This window comes from Jaculus jaculus, chromosome 16 (genome assembly GCF_020740685.1).
Source record: "Jaculus jaculus isolate mJacJac1 chromosome 16, mJacJac1.mat.Y.cur, whole genome shotgun sequence".
In the NCBI taxonomy this organism is placed as follows: domain Eukaryota; kingdom Metazoa; phylum Chordata; class Mammalia; order Rodentia; family Dipodidae; genus Jaculus; species Jaculus jaculus.
Window position 1 is genome coordinate 11,696,551 of NC_059117.1, and position 18,146 is coordinate 11,714,696.

The following is an 18,146-nucleotide window of genomic DNA, read 5'->3' on the forward strand; positions in this document are numbered from 1 at the left end:
TCAGCTTATGGGCACAGGCACTGACTGACCTGGTGAGGGACAAAGGAGCTTGTGCAGCAGCCTCCTCCCAGAGTGCTGGCCTTTCAGCTCTCATCCGCTTCCTGTGTCTCCTCCTGACACCTCCACACAGTAGCCACACAGTAGCAGCTTGCTGTCCCCTGATCTTCTCATCTTGGTCAAGGTGCCAATGATGGACAAATGGCAGCCATGCTCCTGAGTGTCCTGCTGATTAATGTTCCATAGCTGATCATACCCCTTCCTATTTAGAACAGGAGGAGGAGGCCGTGCTTGTTTACAGCAACAAGACCAAAGGGCTCAGCATGGCCCTCTGATGTCACCATTGGTCACCTGCGCTCGTCCAAATCATCCTGGGCACCAGCCTTGTCCTGCTCCTCCACATTTTGGCCCCTTCTCCCTCCCACTCAGCATGGTGGGACACAGTGGCTGCCTCTTACGGCTCCCATTACACGTCCCTGCTCCTGACAGGTTCATGGGCACTTCAGTGTGTGTATTTCAAGGTCCAAGTGTGACTTCAAAAGAAAGTCGACTGTCAACTTGAATATTCAAGGCTCAAAATCATTTCTCTCTCTTTTTGTTCTCTCCAGGCCAGACTTCGTATGCCTAAGGAGCAACTGGAGCTTTTAAAGTGAGTGAGGTTGTCTGCTGTGTGCACTCACTGGTGTAGTTCCAAACAGTGAAAATCATTTACCTATAAGATTAGGCCTTTTTCATGCAAATCAAGAGCATTTTTTTCCTCTTACCATAAAAGGTAGATTTATTTAAAATACTAGATAAGCTGAGCATGGTGGTACATTCCTATAATACCAGCACTCAGAAGGCTGCAGGAGGAAGATCCTCAGTTTGAGGCTAGCCTGAGGTACATAGAGAGTTCTAGGCCATCCTGGGCTACAAACTGACAGCTTGACTCAATTTTTTTTTTAAGAATCAATATATATGTATAACTTAGGAAGGGAAGTTTTTCCTTGAGCTATTTTCATCTTCTGAAAATTTCAATGAAGTCATGCTGCTTTCCAATTAAATATATTAATGTACAAATTGACCACTTCTGGCCCTTTAGTCCTTTCTCTATTTTCTCTCCCACATGCCTTGTTTTTTAAATCTGCATGTATTTACAAAGAATATAGGCATGTTGTCACCAAATGTAAATGTTGACAATTTCAAGAATGAAATCTGGGGAATTTTCTTCCTTATACTTTGCTATAGTTCTAATTTTTTCTTTATAGTAATAACATGCCTTTAAATCAAAGCAGCATTTTTATTACTTTAGGAAATATCTTGGCTGTTTTATGTATTTCCACTTCTTTTCATGGGGGGAGTTCGAGATAAGGGCTCATTCTATCCCAGGCTAACCTGGAACTTGCTTTGTAGTACTGAGCTGGCCTCAAATTCACAAATCCTCCTACCTCCTAACTCTGCCTCCCAAGAGGCACCATACCTGGTTTTTTAAATATATACATATATATATTTCTACTTCTATGGATCATTCCTTAAGAAAATATACACTGGATATGCTTTCAATATTATTTGTAGTTATAAAAGTATAGTCTAAGTGAGAATAATAGGCCAATAATTGAGTGCATTAGAGTCTATACATGTAATGGGGAATTATGAAGCCTTTAAAGTCATTCTGCAATACATCTAATGATTTGAGAGTATTTTGAGACACATTGATAAATTCTGTCCCTGTTTATTCTATAGAATAAAAAGATCAAAGTTTTTACTTTTTTGAAATGCTTATACCAATTTTAAACATTTATTGCTTTAGATTTGAAGGAATATTAGACAAGTAGTGATTATATTGTTAACATTAAGAAATACTATTCCTTTCTCTGTCTCTCATAAAAACAAGAGCTGGAACCGGCTGTGGTGGTGCTAATTCCAGCACTCAAAAGGCAGAGGAAGGTGGATCACCATGAGTGCAGCCACCCTGAGACTGCATAGTGAATAATTCCAGGTCAGCCTGAGCTAGAGGGAGACCCTACCTTGAAAACGAAAAGAAAGAGAGAGAGCTGGAGAGATGGCTTAGTGGTTAAGGCGCTTGCCTGCAAAGCCTAAAGACCCATGTTCTATTCTCTAGATCCCGTGTAAGGCAGATGTGCAAGGTGACTCAAGCACACAAGGTCACACATGTGCACAAGATGGCACACATATCTGGAGTTTTACTGCAATGGTTGGAGGCCCTGGGGTGCCACTGCTCTCTCTCATAAGAAATAAGTATTGTTCACTTGATGTTTTACAGTTTGAAATGTACCAGAATGCTTTTTTTTTTTTTTTTTTTTACAAGGTAGGGTCTCGCTCTAGCCCAGGCTGATCTGGAATTATTCATTATATAGTGTCAGGGTGGCCTTGAACTCTCAGTGATCTTCCTACCTTTGCCTTCCAAGTGCTGGGATTAAAGGCATGGGCCACTGTGCCTGGCAGAATGCAGTCTTTTTAAAAATATTTTTGTTCATTTTTTATTTTTATTTATTTGAGAGTGACAGACACAGAGAGAAAGGCATAGAGAGAGAGAATGGGTGCGCTAGGACCTCCAGCCACTGCAAATGAACTCCAGACACGAGCGCCCCCTTGTGCATCTGGCTAACATGGGTCCTGGGGAATGGAGCCTTGAACCAGGGTCCTTAGGCTTCACAGGCAAGTGCTTAATCACTAAGCCATGTCTCCAGCCCACAGAATGCATTCTTGAAAGACAATCTTGTACACTCAGACAGGAAATCCAACAACAGTTGGGTGCCCATTGCCTGTGCCCCTGCACATGCCGAGGGCATCTGTGTGGAGCTGTGGGCCACAGTTTGAAAACCACTGCTCTCTATGGCAGTTGAAATGCAAGGCATTTCTGCTTGAAAAAAACCATATTTGGAGTCTAAAATCCACATGTATGAGGTCACCAGTGGAGGACTGAATGCCCAATGCAGATAAAGCACCAAAACACCCTCAAAAACGTGTCTCCTTAAACGTCTTTGCTTCTCTTACAGAGTGAGACGTAGTGGTTCAGACAGGCAGGTTTCCCCCGCTCCCCTCTCCCTGGGTAATTTATTCTTCTGCGACCTAAAACTCCGTTTCCTGCTGCTGCACTGTAGCCAGTGACAGGAATGTCACGTTTTCTCTTGCATGTTTTGCTTCTCTGTATACAGGAAGGAAAGCCAGACTTTGGAGAGCAATTTTCGTGAAATTCTGGTTTTAATTGAACAAATAGATGTTCTGAAGGCATTGCTGAGAGACATGAAGGATGGCATGCACAGTAACAGTCGGCCTGTCCACAGAGATGCCACGCAAGACCAGCACAGCCCCGACGTGCTGGATGAGGCAAGACGGGATGGGGTGAAGTGGGCAGACAGTCCGAACATGGTGCCCTCGGTGCTCATGCCATCCCCTCCGTGCCAGCTGACACTGGCTTGAGGCTTCTGAAACCCTGCCTGGTGCTGGCTGTCTCTGTCTAGAGCCTGCCCTGGAGCCTCCTTCTTCACCATTGCTGCACGGGAGCAGTCTCTGAATGTCCACTAACGCTTGACTAGCCCAGGGCTCTCCTGTGGGGTCCAGGAACTATGCCTTTGCTCCGGCGGGCACCAGTTAGGCAAGCGGTGACGAAAACCAAGGAGCTGCGCTCTGCTTGTCACCCCGCCGGGACCTGCCACACTCCTCCTCCTCGTGTCTGGTCTGAGAGGCACAGACCTCTGACACAGACCTTCTACTGTCTTCCAAGCCCCATTTTGTCCTTGTCACTGAGACAAAGTGTAAGTTGGTGGCAACTCAAGATGCTACACTTGTTTGGGGTGCTGGCTTCTTTTTTTAATAAGACTGTGCTCCAAACCCAATATTTATTCAAGCGAATGAAAATTTCTGGTGTAAACAATCAGCCTTGGTAAGCAGCCTGCTTCCCAAACAACTACAGAATGTCCAGTCTGCAAAGGACATGCTAGGAACACAGAAGACACCTGACCCAAGCCATCTCGCCCCTTACTGGGAGGCCAGTATGGCCGAGGGGAGGGCTTCCAAAGGGAGACCACTGCCACCTGGTTGTAGGACCCTGGGGACGGTCCTGAGCATGTCCAAGCCTTCATTCTTCATTCCCCTGGGAATGCTGTGCTCTCATTCCAGATGCCGGGCCAGGCTTGGGCAGTGACAGCAGCTGGAGCTGTTCAAACTGTTATTGTAGATAAGGGATTCTATCCAGGTCAATGAAGTGAACGGTCAAAACTCAAGCAGTTGGGAAAGACTGTTAGCATATAACTATTCTTACATTTTTTTTTTCTAGGAAATGTCAAACTTGGTGCATTATGTACTTAAAAAGTTGAGGGAGGACCAGGTACAAATGGCGGATTATGCCCTGAAGTCAGCCGGTGAGTATAAAAAAAATGCAATGATGAGCATGTTTTTTTAAAAGAATGCTTCAAGACAATGTAACCTTCTTTATTTGAAAAAGATATTTACCTATACGGCAACTTGAGAAGGGACAAAGTTAACAAATATAGCCCCCAAAAAAGATGTTAGAAATGATTGTCCCTGATTGGTTCCTAATGCACAGTGCACAGCTCATTAGCAGGTACCAAAAGGACCAGGAAAGAAAGCGGAAGTGCTGGGGGCAGAGGGGAAGTCACAACAAACGTGGTGACATGTAGTACTCAGTCACAACAAAATAGTGTATTAAACGCCAATGTTTAAAGGCTGTTTATAAAGAAACCTTCTGAGTATCTTCAAAATTAAAATGAATTCTTAAGAGCTTTTTAAGAACCATTAACCTTAATAAACTCTACACTAGTTTATGAACAGTGGAGGAAAGGGGGAGGAAGGAAAGCGTGAGAGACCATTTAGATGAAGTGAACTAATTTCAAAGTGTCAAAGGTCACTCAAGAAATGAACAGTATACATTAATTAGAGAAGTTGTGTGCTTAAAACCCTTCTGCAAAGAAAACGAGGGCTGGGGATCTAGCTCAGAGGTAGAGTTCTTCCCACCATATACAAGGACCTGAGTTTGGTCCTTACATTGCAATAAAAATACAAATAAACACATAAATATATAAGATAAAAACAAAAAAATCTATCCTTAAATGGTTCAACACACCCTTTTTAAGTTGAATTCAGGAATCCATAATAACAATACTACATGACTAAATGGGATTTCTCCTGGGAATACCGACATGTTTATCCCTTGAAAATCCGTCAGTGCACTTCGCTGCATCACCACATTTTAAAATCCGGTCATTGGATAATCAAGGTAACTCCACTAAAATCATTTTTAAAATTCCAATCCATATATGATAAAGACTCTTAACCAAATAAAAAGAAATTTGCTCCAATGTGATCAATGATAACTGAACATGTTCTTAAGCGAGAACACAGAGCTCGGTCACTTCAGGCGCCAGTGAGTGGGAGCGGGCGCTCGGGGAGGACCGGGCGCGGACAGCCACGCGGGCGCTCGGGGAGGACCGGGCGCGGACAGCCACGCGGGCGCTCGGGGAGGACCGAGGACTGACAGCCACGCGGGCGCTCGGGGAGGACCGGGCGCGGACAGCCACGCGGGCGCTCGGGGAGGACCGGGCGCGGACAGCCACGCGGGCGCTCGGGGAGGACCGGGCACTGACAGCCACGCGGGCGCTCGGGGAGGACCGGGCGCGGACAGCCACGCGGGCGCCCGGGGAGGACCGGGCACGGACAGCCACGACTCCCACTTTGCAAGTTAGGAATTCTTTGTAAGGCAGGGTTTCAGCAGAAGCTTATTGAGCAGAGCAAAGCAGGCGCTCCTCGGAGAGACTGGGGTGAGCGCCCCAGAGGAAGGGCGCTGTGGGGTCAAGCAGGGAGTTCTGCTGTGGATGGCCCAGAAGTGCTCACGAACATATTCTTGGGGAAAGGTGGCCCTTTTTCCTTCCCAAAACCATAGTGGGCGGGACCTTCCTTTTAGGGTATTTCCTCCCATGATACTCTAGAAAACCCAAAAGGGGGGAAGGTGTCAAACCATAATTCAAGGGGTACTTAAAGCACGCAGACCCTTTGTTGGGGCACGTGTGTGGGCAGATGCCCGTTGCCTTCGTTTCCGATCCGTGGGGACCGGCCTGACTTCGGGCTCCACGTGTTTAGCCACAAAGGGGCGTCTGGCCCCCGGGGCACGCAGCTGCCCGACCCAGCGCAGGTTGTCCTAAGTCCTCGCTTACCGGGAGAAAACGTCGTTGGTATTTATGAAAGACTGAATGGTTTCCTGTTAAGATTAGAAACAAAGTAGAGTGCTTAACGCTCACTGTTCCTAGTCAGTTTTGCAACAGGAGTCCTAACCACAGAACACTGGAGAGGGAGAGGAGAGAGAGAAGGAGGAGGAAAGAAGCAAGCAGATTCGAAGAGGAAAAAAAATTATTTCCATTCATAGATTACATGATTGCTTACATAGAAAAAAGCAAAAATGGCTACTAGAATGTGTGCTTTACAGTTCCAAGTGATCGATGATATCTATATTCTTTCTATTAGCAAGAACTTAATAAATATAATATTTATAATCATAGAAATATAAAATACTTGGGTACATGTCTAGGAAAATGCAGATCTGTGTGCTAAAACTGAAAGACAATGAAGAAAAAAGAAATATAAAGGAATTACATAGATGGACAAATGCACCATGTCCATGGATTAAAGGGTTCAATATTATTAAGATTACAGCAGTTGGGCTGGAGAGATGACTTAGCGGTTAAGCACTTGCCTGTGAAGCCTAAGGACCCCAGTTCGAGGCTCAATTCCCCAGAACCCACGTTAGCCAGATGCACAAGGAGGCGCACACATCTGGAGTTCATTTGCAGTGGCTGGAGGCCCTGGGGCGCCCATTCTCTCTCTGCCTTTCTCTCTGTGTCTGCCGCTCTCGAATAGATAAATAAAAAGTGAAAAAAAAATTTTTTTTACAAAGATTAGAGCAGCATTCTGCAACCAACTTATCATTTCAATATGCTATACATTTCCTCCTAAAATGAAATACCTTGAAGATATAATGTTTGATGCCTGTGTTTTACATTTCTTTGATCAAAATTAAGTTCCTGCAAGAAAAGCTTGATGAATCTACATAATTTCTATTAATAACATAACCTGGGTTGGAAAGATGACTTAGGGGTTAAGGCGCTTGCCTGCAAAGCATAAGTGCCCAGGTTTGATTCTCCAGTACCCATGTAAGCCAGATGCACAAGATGGAACATGCTTCTGGAGTTTGTCTGCGGTGGCTAGAGGCCCAGATGTGCCAATACTTACACGCATACTCTCTGTCTCTTTCTCTGTGTCTCTCAACTTGCAAATAAATAAAAAATTTACTTAAAAATTTACAAAAGAATATAACTTGAGGGACATTTATGATGTTATGGTTTCTCTGCATTTGTGTGCATGTGTGCTTAGATGTGTGAAGACACGCTGCATGCAAGTACACGTGTCTGAGCATGCACATACACATGTGCACACAGCAGCCAGAGGTCAATGCTGGCTGTCTTTGCAGTTGCTCTCCACCTTGTTCATTGAGGCAGGGTTTCTCACTGATCCCAGAGTTCTCCAGTTTAGCTAGACCAGCTAGCCACTGGGCCTCAGGGACTCCCTGTCTTGTCTTCTCCAGCGCAAGGATTGCACGCATGTGCCAACTTGCCCAGCATTGTACACTGGCACTAGGATCCAAACTCGGGTCCTTGCGCAGACAAGCACTTCGCCTATTGAACCATCTTCTCATCTCCCACGAAGGCACTTTTTATCGTAAGTCAGTTGTAGACAGTTTGTGAAGCTCCATCAAACAAATACGACTCAGCTAATATGGTGGCACTCCGTTGTCACCACAGCAAGTTAGACAGCTGAGGAAGGAGGATTGCTACAAATTCAAGGCCAGCCTGGATTACCTAGTGAGCCACCATTTCACAAAAAAAGAAAGAAAGAAAAAAACAATGGAAAGAGTCTTTTGAAAATGACAGAATTTTCAGTGGAGATGTAAACTTTCATGTGGCTCCCACTGATTCCTGAGTCTGCATGCTCCCTGGTTTATGATGCTCCCAGTGACAGCAGTCCAGGGCTGTCATGAAAATCCTAATGATATGTTTTGAATTATGTGTTCTTTTATTTAAAAATAATTTCTTAAATATTTTATTTATTAGAGAGAGAGAATGGGCATGCCAGGGCCTCTAGCCACTGCAAACGAACTCCAGATGCATGCACAACCATGTACATCTGGCTTACATTGGTACTGGGGAGTCAGACCTGGGTCCTTAGGCTTCACAGCGAAGCGTCCTAACCACTAAACCATCTCTCCAGCACTGTGTTTTTATTTAAAAATATTTTATTATTTTAGGAGCCTCCATCATTGAAGCAAAGACCTCAGAAAGTTACAGGAATAATAAGGCAAAACTGTATTGGCATGGAATAGTGTTCCTAAATTATGAGATGCCTCCAGACATTATTCTTCAGGTAAGAATGAAATTAGGAATAACCCATTTCCATTTTAGGATATTTTATTATTCATCACAAAAATGTTAATGCTTAAAATGGAGGCAAGAGCATCAAAACTTACTACAGAACCTTAAATCCCTTACATTTATTTTCTATGATTATTACATTGCATGAATTATTTATTTTTTAATCAGTAAACTATGATTAATGTTTTTTTTAAACATTTATTTATTTATTTATTTGAGAGTAACAGAGAGAGAAAGGGGCAGATAGAGAGAATGGGTGCACCAGGGCCTCCAGCCACTGCAAACAAACTCCAGACACATGCACCCCTTGTGCATCTGCCTAACGTGGGTCCTGGGGAATCGAGCCTTGAACCAGGGTCCTTAGGCTTCACAGGTAAGTGCTTAACTGTTAAGCCATCTCTCCAGCCCTGATTAATGTTTTTAAAGATCAGCAAACAGGCTATTTGCTTCTCGGAACACATAATTTTCTATCTTTCATTTCAGCTATTTTTGTGGCCTCTCTTATCCACTGAAAACTTCAATCATTTAGTAATTTTTTTCTTTTGTTAACTTTTCCATTGACAATGTCTATAAATATAAACAACATACCATGACCAAAATCCCCTCCTACCACGCTGTCTTCCTCACTCAAATTCCCCTTCTACTGAATCCCTTCTTTCCAAGAAGTCTCTTCTATTTTGATGCCATCATTTTTTTCCCCTATTATACAGGCCTTGTAAGTACTGTCAGCCACTGGGAGGTCATGAATATCAAGGCCACGTTGTGTCAGCAAACATTTGTTGAATGTGCTTGCTAGTGCAGAGTACATATTCTTAGTAAGTCAAATTATAACAAAATAACATTTCCATTTAACCTTTAAATTCTATTTCCAAGGCAGTGCATACCAACATACCACAAAGCAATTTTTAATTCCAATCCACACCTCTGAAGTTGGCAAATTCGGAAGTGCTGTCAGGGGTAAGCCTACAATCTCTTGCCAGGCTGTAGTTTATCATCTAGGAAATGAAAGATCTCGTTTGTTCTTTGGTACCATCAGAAACACCACTCCCATCATCATCCAACACTGTTATCGTCCTGCTGACTGTCACTGCCACTGTACTCCATAGCTTCCACTCCCCACCACGCTCACCTCCAGGTGAGCACCATCGCCACCTCCCTGTGCCTTCGCCGTCAGCATCCCCACCATAGCCCCCAGCCGCCGAAGAGCGCTCCGCCTCACCGGAGCAGTGACAGCGAGCCCGCTGCGGAACGCCTCCGTGCTGTAAACTCGAGAGCTCCAGCTGGCCTCGTGTCGTGGAGATATGTTTATGTGCCCCGAGAATTAATTCGGTGTTTTCGTTTCAGCCAGATGTTCATCCTGGAAAGTGCTGGGCCTTTGCAGGTGCTCAGGGTCATGTTCTAATCAAGCTTGCCAGGAAGATCCAACCAACCGCAGTCACCATGGAGCACATCTCAGAAAAGGTGTCGCCCTCGGGAAACACCTCCAGTGCACCCAAGGAGTTTTCTGTCTATGTGAGATGTTGTCTAAATATGTTATTCAGAGTGGGTGGTGACAGGCTGGGAATTAGGAGTCTCTCTCTCTCCAAACCATACATACACACATATCCTTTCCTTTTCTCTTTTTCTCCCCTCCTTCACTTTCTCTCTATCTCTCTCTCCTCTTTGAGGGCTGTTGAGGATTGAACCTAGGGCCTCATACATGCAGCCTTTGGGAAATAGCCTCCAGGGCAGGTCTGGGAAGCCTGGCAGAACAAGGCAGCAAGACGCTGCCTCACTTGTGCCTTCACGTCGCATTGGCCTTGGCTGTTGGGCTGCTTGGCTTCTGTTGGGATCACTGGCTCGCCAAAGCAGGCAGTAGCCATCCTGGGCTGCTGAACATCTGCTCTGGAGCTTAGTGGGCCTAGGTGCCTAGCTGTTTCAGGATGCCAGGAATGTGTGGGTTTTCCTAGCTACATCTGAGATCTCTCCTGGCAATATGGGGCTATGCCTCTACAACTCTGGCAAATGTATGCCTGTGGGTTGAATCACTGGTGCAGGCTGCTGAAGGTTGGCAAACTTGGGAGTTGCTTTGTAAAGACACCTCATCCACAGTAATCACTTCCCAGACCAGACTCAGGAAGTTTTGAACGTCTCCCAAGTCCCACTACGTGCAATGTATGAGAAAAGCAGCCCAGCACATTTACGTAGTCTGACAGCAAGTGTAAATAAATTTTAGAAAATCACAATGGCACAAGTGGTGGAATAAGTGAGTTGTTACGGTGAGTCTCTAAGCTGAGCTAATGTCACCTCATGCACTTTGACTCCTGTATGATGACATGTCACGTGTCTGTACCAGTGGATAAAATCATAAGGGGTAAAATGGTAGCTCTCAACATTGGGGGCCCTAACAGCCTTGCTCAGAAACAGTGTGAAACAACACAGTGAGATCTAGATATGTTTCTTTGCTCTTCTGAGGGCACAGACTTTCTATGGAATTATGTTAAATGAAATAGCACTGAAAATAAAGTTTATTATAAATGAAAAAGAAATATATATATATATATATAATGCCATAATGAAGCCAGGCATGGTGGCCCACACCTTTAATCCCAACACTCAGGAGGTGGAGGTAGAAAGATCACTGTGAGTTCGAGGCCACCCTGAGACTGCACTGTGACTGCACTGTGACCTGGACTAGAGTGAAACCCTACCTCAAAAAAAAAGTAAACAAACAAACAAACAAAAAAAAAAACAATGAAACTCTTAACTTTAACTTTTTTTTAAAGAAAAAAAGGAAAAGCTGGAGCGATGACTTAGCTGTTAAAAGCACTCACTTGCAAACCTTCCAGACCAGGTTCAGTTCCCCAGCACCTATGTAAAGCCAGATGCACAGTGGCACATGCATTTGTGAGCTCAACATGCCTTTAACAATAGAGGTGGACCAGGGGAATCCAAAGCTTTTGGGTGACTTTTCTTAGCAGTGTCACAGTTTATTTGCAGGAGCAGGATACCCTGCCTCAAAGAAGGTATCCCCCACACACAATTAAAATTAATTAAAAAGAAGTAGTCACAAAGGAAGTAGAAATAAAATTAGCTCTGTACTCACATACTAAAGGCATTATATTAGACTTGAATCTGTATCTGTATATAGATCATGTAATACATAAATATATATGTAATTATGAGTATATTATAAAATTATAATATACCCAATTATTTTAATGAAATAGCATTTAATTTTTTATAAGATGATAAATGAACTCTTTGTTTTGTATTAACATAATTTTTATATTGCCATAACTTAATAATTGTTTTTCCTTTTTAGTTTTTTGGGGTTTTTTTGTTTGTTTGTTTGTTTAGTTGGTTGGTTTTTTTGGATAGGGATTAATTATGTAGGCCTGAGTGGCTTAGAACTTCCTTGCTTTGTAGATCAGGCTGTGATGATCTACTTGCCTCTTCCTCCCAAGAGCTGGCTTTACAGGCATGCATCACCACACTGGGCTTCTCCTTTTAAGACAGTTTTAATATGGTGGTGGATGTTAAACTCAGGACTCTGCACCTGCTAGACAAATAGTCTGCCTGAGCTATATCCCCAGCCTTCAACAATAACCTTTAGCAATACAAAATAAATTAATTTAAAAAATGTACTCTTCTCTCAGAAATCTTCAATTTGAGGAGGATGGAAGGTAAAAAAAAAAAAAAAAAAAAAATACAAGGAGAAGTGTATAAGATTCCCTGTAAATCTAATCATCTTTTCCCTCTAGTGTATTTTTGATTTGTTCTTTGTCTGTCATCTTCTCTACTATATTTTGATCAACTATCGACCTACCTATCTACATATCTATCTAGTCAGCCCTATGGCTATCATGGCCTCATTATTCCCCAAGGCCAAGGCCCTTCAAGTATGTAGCATAGTCTCTGCCCCCGGTGGGCACATGCAGTTTTTAATGAATCATTACTAAACAGCTGCATTCATTTATTTCAACTGAGCATCCATTCATTGCAGCCTCCATAACTGTTGCTTTCATTGTAGGGCGTTCTGAGAAAGTGTGATGGAGAAGAAGTGTTCCTTGGTCAGTTTACATATAACAGAACCGAAACAACTGTTCAAACATTTCAACTACAGGTAATAAGCAGCCTGGGAAATGATAAGAGATGCTTGGCTCCATTAGAGAAAGATTTGCTGGTACTGCTGCATATGAAGTAGTTTATGGAAATAATTATTAAATAAGCCAAAACTGAACAAGGCTGATCACAACCTCAAGTCTTTGTTTATAGTGCTGACATAGATTTTGATACACAAAATTAATATATAATTTAATATCACATCATTGTAAAAGATGGGCAATTGCAAAAGTCTTTTCTAATTTTCTCTCTCGTCCCCATAAGCATCATTTTTCCTATATCTTTATTTTCTTGGTCTTTTTAAAATATTTTGTTTATTTATTTGAGAGAGAGAGAGAAGGAAGCAGATAGAAAGAATGGGTGTGTCAGGGCCTCTAGCCACTGCAAATGAACTGCAGATGCCTGTGCCACCCTGTGCATCTGGTTTATGTGGATACTGGGGAATCAATCCTGGGGCTTAGGCTTCCCAGGCAAGGGCCTTAGCCACTAAGCCATCTCTCCAGGCCATCTTGGTCTTTTTTCTTTTTTTAACAGTGCACCCAGCACATGCTATCTGAGCAACCTACCAGGGAGCAACATCCGCAGCCCATCAACTCTTTTCACAAGTATCTTATTTCCTGGAGGTTATTAAGTCTGATGGTCACTACCCAGTCTTCCTTTAGCATAGGATCTGGGGTTGATGGTGCCATATAAGGAGACTGAGGCAGAGAGGAACTCAGATAATACTGAATGCTATAGATAATATAAGTAACGCTTCTCTTTCTACCTCAATGGGGGAAAATGCCAACTATTAATGAATAAACTCTCTAAAACACACTAAGGTATGTGAAATATATCTCCATTAATATGCAAAAAAGAAAGTTAACATGCAAGAATGAGTGCTGAAGATATTGCCTGGCCAATGCCGAAACAAATCTAAGCTTCAAACAACACACAAGTAGCTAGCTATTCATGCCTGCTGAGTCACACCCCAGATCCAACCAGCCCATGCTTGTGCTACACTGGACATGTAAGACTTTCCATCATGTCCCTGTGCACTAGACAACACAACATAGCAACTCCTTAGATAGCATTTACGTTGTATTATAAGACATCATAGGTTCAATGCAAATGTCCATTTTGTACAAGGGATTTAAGCATCAGTGGACTGATATCAGCTAGAGTTTCTGGAGCCCATCACTAAGTGATGACTGTAACTTAGCATTGAATGTATTTATTGACTTCCATGTCTGATACGCATATCCCTAAACTACTGGGGTTTGAGGTGGTTTTTTATCTTTCTTTTTTTTTGTGTGTGAGATAGTCTTGCCTATGTAGTCCAGGGTGGGCTCAAACTAGTGATTCTCTTGCCTTGGCTTCCGAAGCACTGGGATTACAGGCATATACCACATATGTGGCTGGTATCATGGGTTTGGTTTTCATGTAGGAAAATACTCTCCCCTCCCTGGCACAGCATCAAGAACTACAAGGAGGAAGAGATACTGCAGAGGTGAAAAACACTTAGGTCCTTCGACTTCCTTTATCTTCCTCCCCCTAATTTGTCTGTTCATGTCTCCTGAGTAGCTCATTTTCTCATCCATTAGACCAGTATGTGAAAATATTTCCACTGCAAAGGAAATAAAAGTTTTCATCAAGATTCTATGAAATGGAACTTCTTTATAAGACATTGTTTCTTTTTCTCTTTTTTATACTTTCAGTACTTTCATACATATATATATATTTTATTTTGATCTTATTCTCCCAATTACCCCTTCCTTATCCCACCACCCTCCCACTAAAACTCTTCTTCCCAATTAATCCCCATCCTATTTTCATGTAAGCATTAATTTGTTTTCTTTCTCTCTCTTCCCCCCCCCTTTTTTTTTTGCAGCATGAAGTTTCTGAATCTTTATTATGTGTGAAACTTGACATTCTTAGCAACTGGGGACATCCAGAGTATACTTGCTTATACCGATTCAGGGTCCACGGCATCCCCAGTGATCACACCTAGAGGAGCTGGTGCAAAAAAGGTGGTGACCACATGGCCAGAATGTTTAAGGATGTTTGTTCCCTTACACTGGATTGTGTCCCAAAGAATCAAAAGTTATGAGTGGGAAGGAAACCTCAAAGTTTTTCCTACTACTCAGTAAAAAGTGAATGAATTTTGCTAATAAAAATATGGATTAAGTTCAACATCCTTGTGCAAGTTTAATGTGTTATACATTATATTATCTAATGTGTTATACTGTTTGATGAGTTATACTATTAGAACATTAAGAGACAATTTTCTATTTGGAATAAGATGGTCTGACTCAATAATCCTCACACTAGCTCTTTACCTTCACTTAGTCATTCTCTATGTCAAGTATGATAACCACTGTACCCTTTTACTAACACTGCTCGAGACAGATAACATTTAAATTACAGAAAAAACCAGTGAGCCATTCTGGCCATGACTACAGATAATTGGATGGATTGCTTGAAATTTAGTAAATTCTCCTTTTAAAAATTACAAACAAGTAAGCACAATGATTGAGATGGGGAGGTAATATGATGGAGAATAGAATTTCAAAGGGGAAAATGTGGAGGGGGGAGAGGGAGGGAATTACCATGGGATTTTTTTAATAATCATGGAAAATGCTAATAAAAATTTTTAAAAAATTTAAAAACCTGAATATAAAAAAAATTACAAACAAGAAAAAACTACTGCACTAAGTTGGTTGGGTATGAAACTACTACATATAAATCAAAATCACTCATAAATAACAATAATCAGTTCAAGGATATAATTTATAAAAACTACAACAAAGATAATAAACATCAGATAAAAGAACGGAAAATACGTATGCCAAGCAACCTAAACGGGAAACTTCTGTTAAGAAGGCCAAATAGGGGCCCCACTAAAGACATAAAGAGGCAAGATAACACACAATACACTCTTCTTCTAAAAAGAAAAGCCAAGGCGTGTATGGATCTCAGTGGCCAGGTGAGAGCCCTGCGCGTATGTGGACCTCAGTATCCAGGGAGAGCCCTGTGTCTGTATGGACCTCAGTAGCCAGCTGAGAGCCCTGCAGAGAAGCAGGGAGAGCTGCAAGCTGCAATCAGGCCATCGGTAAGAATCAGACTCCAGTTGGCACATGCTGGGAAGTGCTTCTCCTCCCTATGCCCTGCCTGAGCCAGCAAAAGCTTTGGAAACTACTGGAAAGGGGCTCTCCCCTGACACACTAGTCCTGTAAAATCAAAAGTTCATGAAGGAAGAGAAAACAGGAACCAACAGAACAGTTCCAGGTACCATCTCAAAGTCTCCCCCACAAGCCAGCATCAGGACCACCACCAGAGACCACCCCGATGCCCAGTATCCCAGGCATACCTCCCCAACACTGCGTCCAGATCATCTGATCCGAAGGGCTGAGGGACTCAGCTAGCTGAGATGAGCACATCCATAGTACACAAAAGAGGGAACAGGCTTCACAACTCAATCACTCAAAATGATACAGAAACTCTCCAAATGATAACTGGGAAAACACATAACAAAGCATTCAGAACACATGTTTATGTGGACACCCGAATCAAAGCACCACACAGACACAGCAAGACAAATGCCACAGTCTCTCTCAAACACAGTTCCTAGCTCTGAATCTTTCTAATATGGATGTTATAGTGGGATTGGGAGTACAGACTAAGAAACTTGAAAAGGGCCTATAAAAGGGGAAAAGGGAAGTTGCAAGGGAGAAGGATAGGGAAGATGTTGTGGTTTGAGTGGAAAATGCCCTCTATAAGATCACATATTTGAATACTTGGTCCCCAGTATGTGGAGCACTTTTGGAAGATTGTAGAACCTTTATTTTTTACATATTTATTTATTGTCTTTGTTTTTTGAGGTAGGGTCTCACTCTAGCCCAGGCTGATCTGGAATTCACTATGTAGTCTCAGGGTGACTTTGAACCCATGGCAATCCTACTACCTCTGCCTCTCAAAGCTGGGATTAAAGGCATGAGCCACCACGCCTGGCTTGTGTCTTGGCTGGAGGAAGTGAGTCACTGGGGGCAGGCCTTGAGGTGTTACAGCCCAGCTCCACTTCCTGGTCTTCCTCTGCTTCCTGTTTGCTCACCTGATCACTGACCCCTCACTCCTTCAGTGCCTTCCCTGACATGAGGGATTCTGTCTTCTGGAACTTGAAGCCCAAAATAAAACTCCTTCATGCTGCTGTTCTGATCAGGTATTTGTTCACAGCAATGAGAAAGTAACTGACAAAGAAAATGGGTCCAGGGGTAGAGTCATTGCTGAAGTAAATCTGAGCATGTGCTTCATAAGCCTTTGGAAATGTTTTGTGGGAGAAATGTGGAAGAGTTTAACTTTGTGCTAGCAAAGTCCTATACTGCTTTAAGCAGAGATTACTAGGCTATTCTTGCAACAGTTTAAAAGGCCACACTGTTAAGAACCATGTAGACTGATTTGTTTTTTAAGTACACTGCGGAGGCTGGGTTCACTAGGCTTCAGAAAGGAACAAAGACTGTGTAATGAACTGGGACAGAAGCAGTTCATGTGATATTCTGGAGAAGAATTTAGCTACATTTTGCCTGTGTCCAAAGAACATGCACGAGGCTGAATTTAGAAATAATGGATTAATATGTCTGGCGGAAGAAATTTCAAGGTAGAATAGCATTAACTCTCTGGTGTGGCTGATTTGATTCAGGTATACAGCAAAAGAAAGTAAACATCACAAAGATAAAAAATAATGTGAAGTTTGACAAGGAAAGAAATGTGAATGAGCTTAAGCTCCCAGGCAAGGAGATGACAGCTGATGTGGCTATTGTTATTAAAGGGATTAATACCAATTCCATTAAAAAGGACCCTGCTGCTCTGCACTGGGACAAAAGGAACAATACTCTGAGAGCAAGACCCAACCTATTGAATTCTCTAGCTTGTAAGAATGCAAATTCTTTGGAAAAAGAAGACCTGGTGGGAGAAAGCTGAGGGATGTCCCTGCTCCCAAGATCAACATGCTGAGGTTGCCACAGCTGTGACCCATGGGTGCCAGACTTCTTCCCAAGCTGGCAGAGTAACTGCAGCATCATCCACGTGGAACTGGTTTTAGAAGTATGAGGAATGCAAGATGAAGGGTGTCAAAGAACCCTGCTCCACGGTTTCAGATGGCTGCCGAGGCTAGGAAACATGAGGCAGGGCTGGACTTCTGGCGAGGAGACCCTGAGAGGACACTGTGTGGAGCTGCGAACCCCAAGTCATGATGGAGACCCCAGGATGTTGGAATTGCCAGGACCATGGAATGTTCACCAAGGAAAGCTGCAAGCTGGAAGTGTATCTGGCTCACAAGAGAAGGCACATGTAGGCAGCGGAGCTGGAGAGGCAGAGCTAACCAAACCTTTTGAAGGTCAGTTTCATCATGACTCCCAGATACCAGGCATGGAGCTGTAGCCCTACGAGGTCCAGTCTTGCTTTGATCCAGTCTTTTCTTGATGGTTCCCCCCCCCAACCCCGCATTTCTCCCATTAAGAACAAAAATGTTTATTCTGTGGAAGTCTGTCACTTGTGTTTTGATCATACAGGGCTCACAGTTAAGAAGTTGTCTTTGGACTTTAGACATTTACACACTGTTGGCACTAT

General features: G+C 43.0%; 1 protein-coding gene across 1 annotated transcript; it reads left to right on the forward strand.

Moving 5' to 3' along the window:
- The first annotated feature begins 605 nt into the window (after positions 1-605).
- Sun3 (Sad1 and UNC84 domain containing 3) lies at positions 606-14,532 on the forward strand. The gene is made up of 7 exons (XM_004652929.2): positions 606-646; positions 3,156-3,327; positions 4,277-4,361; positions 8,315-8,430; positions 9,783-9,950; positions 12,451-12,543; positions 14,413-14,532. Exons 1-7 carry the CDS (start codon positions 618-620, stop codon positions 14,530-14,532), a joined length of 783 nt encoding a protein of 260 aa, XP_004652986.2. The 5' UTR covers positions 606-617.
- Positions 14,533-18,146: the final 3,614 nt, after the last annotated feature.